Source organism: Myotis davidii, unplaced genomic scaffold (genome assembly GCF_000327345.1).
Source record: "Myotis davidii unplaced genomic scaffold, ASM32734v1 scaffold299, whole genome shotgun sequence".
In the NCBI taxonomy this organism is placed as follows: domain Eukaryota; kingdom Metazoa; phylum Chordata; class Mammalia; order Chiroptera; family Vespertilionidae; genus Myotis; species Myotis davidii.
The window spans coordinates 9,262,243-9,264,227 of record NW_006293088.1 but is presented as its reverse complement, the minus strand read 5'-3'; the positions used below and the strand labels follow the sequence as shown (position 1 = coordinate 9,264,227).

Here is a 1,985-nt window from a genome sequence, read left to right as displayed (position 1 = left end):
GCCGCCCGCCACCCCCGCGCCAGGGGTGCAGCTGGACGTGGAAGCGCTCATCCCCACGCACGATGAGCAGGGCCGGCCCATCCCCGAGTGGAAGCGCCAGGTGATGGTCCGCAAGATGCAGCTGAAGATGCAAGAGGAGGAGGAGCAGAGGCGGAAGGTGGGCCGGGTGGGGCTTCCCAGAGGGCCCTGGGGTGTGCACCTGGGCCCACAGCCCCTCCTCCCAGCACCCCAGCCTGCCGGGCCCTGCAGCCTCAGGCAACTCCCATTACCTTTGGGGCCAGGCAGCCTGGGACCTTGTAAACATGCTCTTCTGGTTCAGGGGCTCTGGCGGGGCTGAAATTCTGCAACAGCCTCAGGGGAGGCGGACCGTGCTGTCCAGAGCCCACACTCTGAATAGCCCGGAGGCTCTCGGTCATAGACTGTCCTGGGCTCTTTCCTTGCATTTCCACCTTCCAGCCTCATCCAGCCTCAGTCTCCTCATCTGTCAGATGGGTTGATCATCACTGGCTGGCAGGATGTTTGGCCATCGACACATTTAACATGGTCCCTGGGCGTCGTCTATGTGCCACACATATTGTAGTCTCTTGGGATTCATGGACTATATCAAGGTCTGCTCTTGAGGGGGCTGCAGGAGTGGGGCAGAGGGGTCAACCAGCAAGCAAGCACAGCACCTCAGTGGAGTGAAGAGTGCCCCCACATAACTGGGCTGGCGCAATATGGGCATCGCTGTGGTGGAGCAGGCAGAGGGCTGGGGCAGCCCCAAGCCCCCCATCCTGTTTGGGCTGGGGGCGGGGGTGGGAAGGAGACAGTGAGGTTTAAGGTGGATTTGGAGATGAGAAAGTGGTGGACGGGAAGCGTGGGGCAAAGAGCAAGCAGGCAGGAGGGGGAGGGCTGGGAGTCCGTGGGTGTGGCTCCGTGACTGTATATGGAAGGAAAGGGCTAGAGCTGGGGTTGTGGGGGGTAGTCTTGAGAAAATGGACCTTCTCCCCGAGCAGTGTGTAGTCTGGAGGGGGTAAGGCTGGGAAGGGGCATCATTGGATTTGTATGTGGGGACTGTGGTGGGTCAGGATGAATGGGAGGGCAGTCCTCCACCCTCCACCATCCAGGCTGGAAAAGCCTGGCATTAGAATTGCAGCCTAGCGGTGAAGAAAGGCGAGGAAAAAATGTAAGAACAGCTTGGCAAGCCCAGCTCTACAAACTGTATTATTACTAACGGGAGGTGAGGGGGTGGGAATAGGAGTGGACACCACAGCTCCAGCCTCTTTTATAAAAATATGTATTTTTTTTATTGATTTCAGAAAGGAAGGGAGAGGGAGAGAGAGAAACGTCAATGATGAGAATCATTGATGGGCTGCCTCCTGGACACCCCCCAGCCCAGCCACGCAGGGCAGGGACCATCAGGGGATGGAGCCCGCAACCCAGGCCTGTGCCCTTGACTATTATCGAACCCGGACCTTTCAGTCGGCGGGCTGATGCTCTGTCCACTGAGCCAAACCAGCTAGAGCAGTGATGGCGAACCTATGACATGCGTGTCAGAGGTGACACGCGAACTCATTTTTTTGGTTGATTTTTCTTTGTTAAATGGCATTTAAATATATAAAATAAATATCAAAAATATAAGTCTTTGTTTTACTATGGTTGCAAATATCAAAAAATTTCTATTTGTGACACGGCACCAGAGTTAAGTTAGGGTTTTTCAAAATGCTGACACGCGGAGCTCAAAAGGTTCGCCATCACTGAGCTAGGGCCAGTCTCCTTTAAGAGCCTGTGGTTGGGACTAAAACACCGACATGGTGGACAGAGAGGGCTTGGGCCACAGGATGAGAAGGGGTCATCAGTGTGGGGCGAGGAGAGGCCTCTGGGATCTGGCCTCCAAGTCGCAGAGCTTGGATGAGGTGGGAGGGCCGCCTTGCGTCGCAGCTTCAATGCCTTTTGCATGTTCTTCGGTGGTGTAATGAGCAACCAAGCCAGGCACGGAGCCATCT

The 1,985-nt window shown here is 55.9% G+C and overlaps 1 protein-coding gene across 1 annotated transcript in view; it reads left to right on the top strand.

Moving 5' to 3' along the window:
* Positions 1 to 1,985, top strand: part of ESPN (espin) — a 24,567-nt gene that overhangs the window by 18,391 nt on the left and 4,191 nt on the right. The window contains 1 exon segment of the mRNA XM_015565949.1: positions 1 to 157. Within this exon segment, the coding sequence (XP_015421435.1) occupies positions 1 to 157 (157 nt within the window).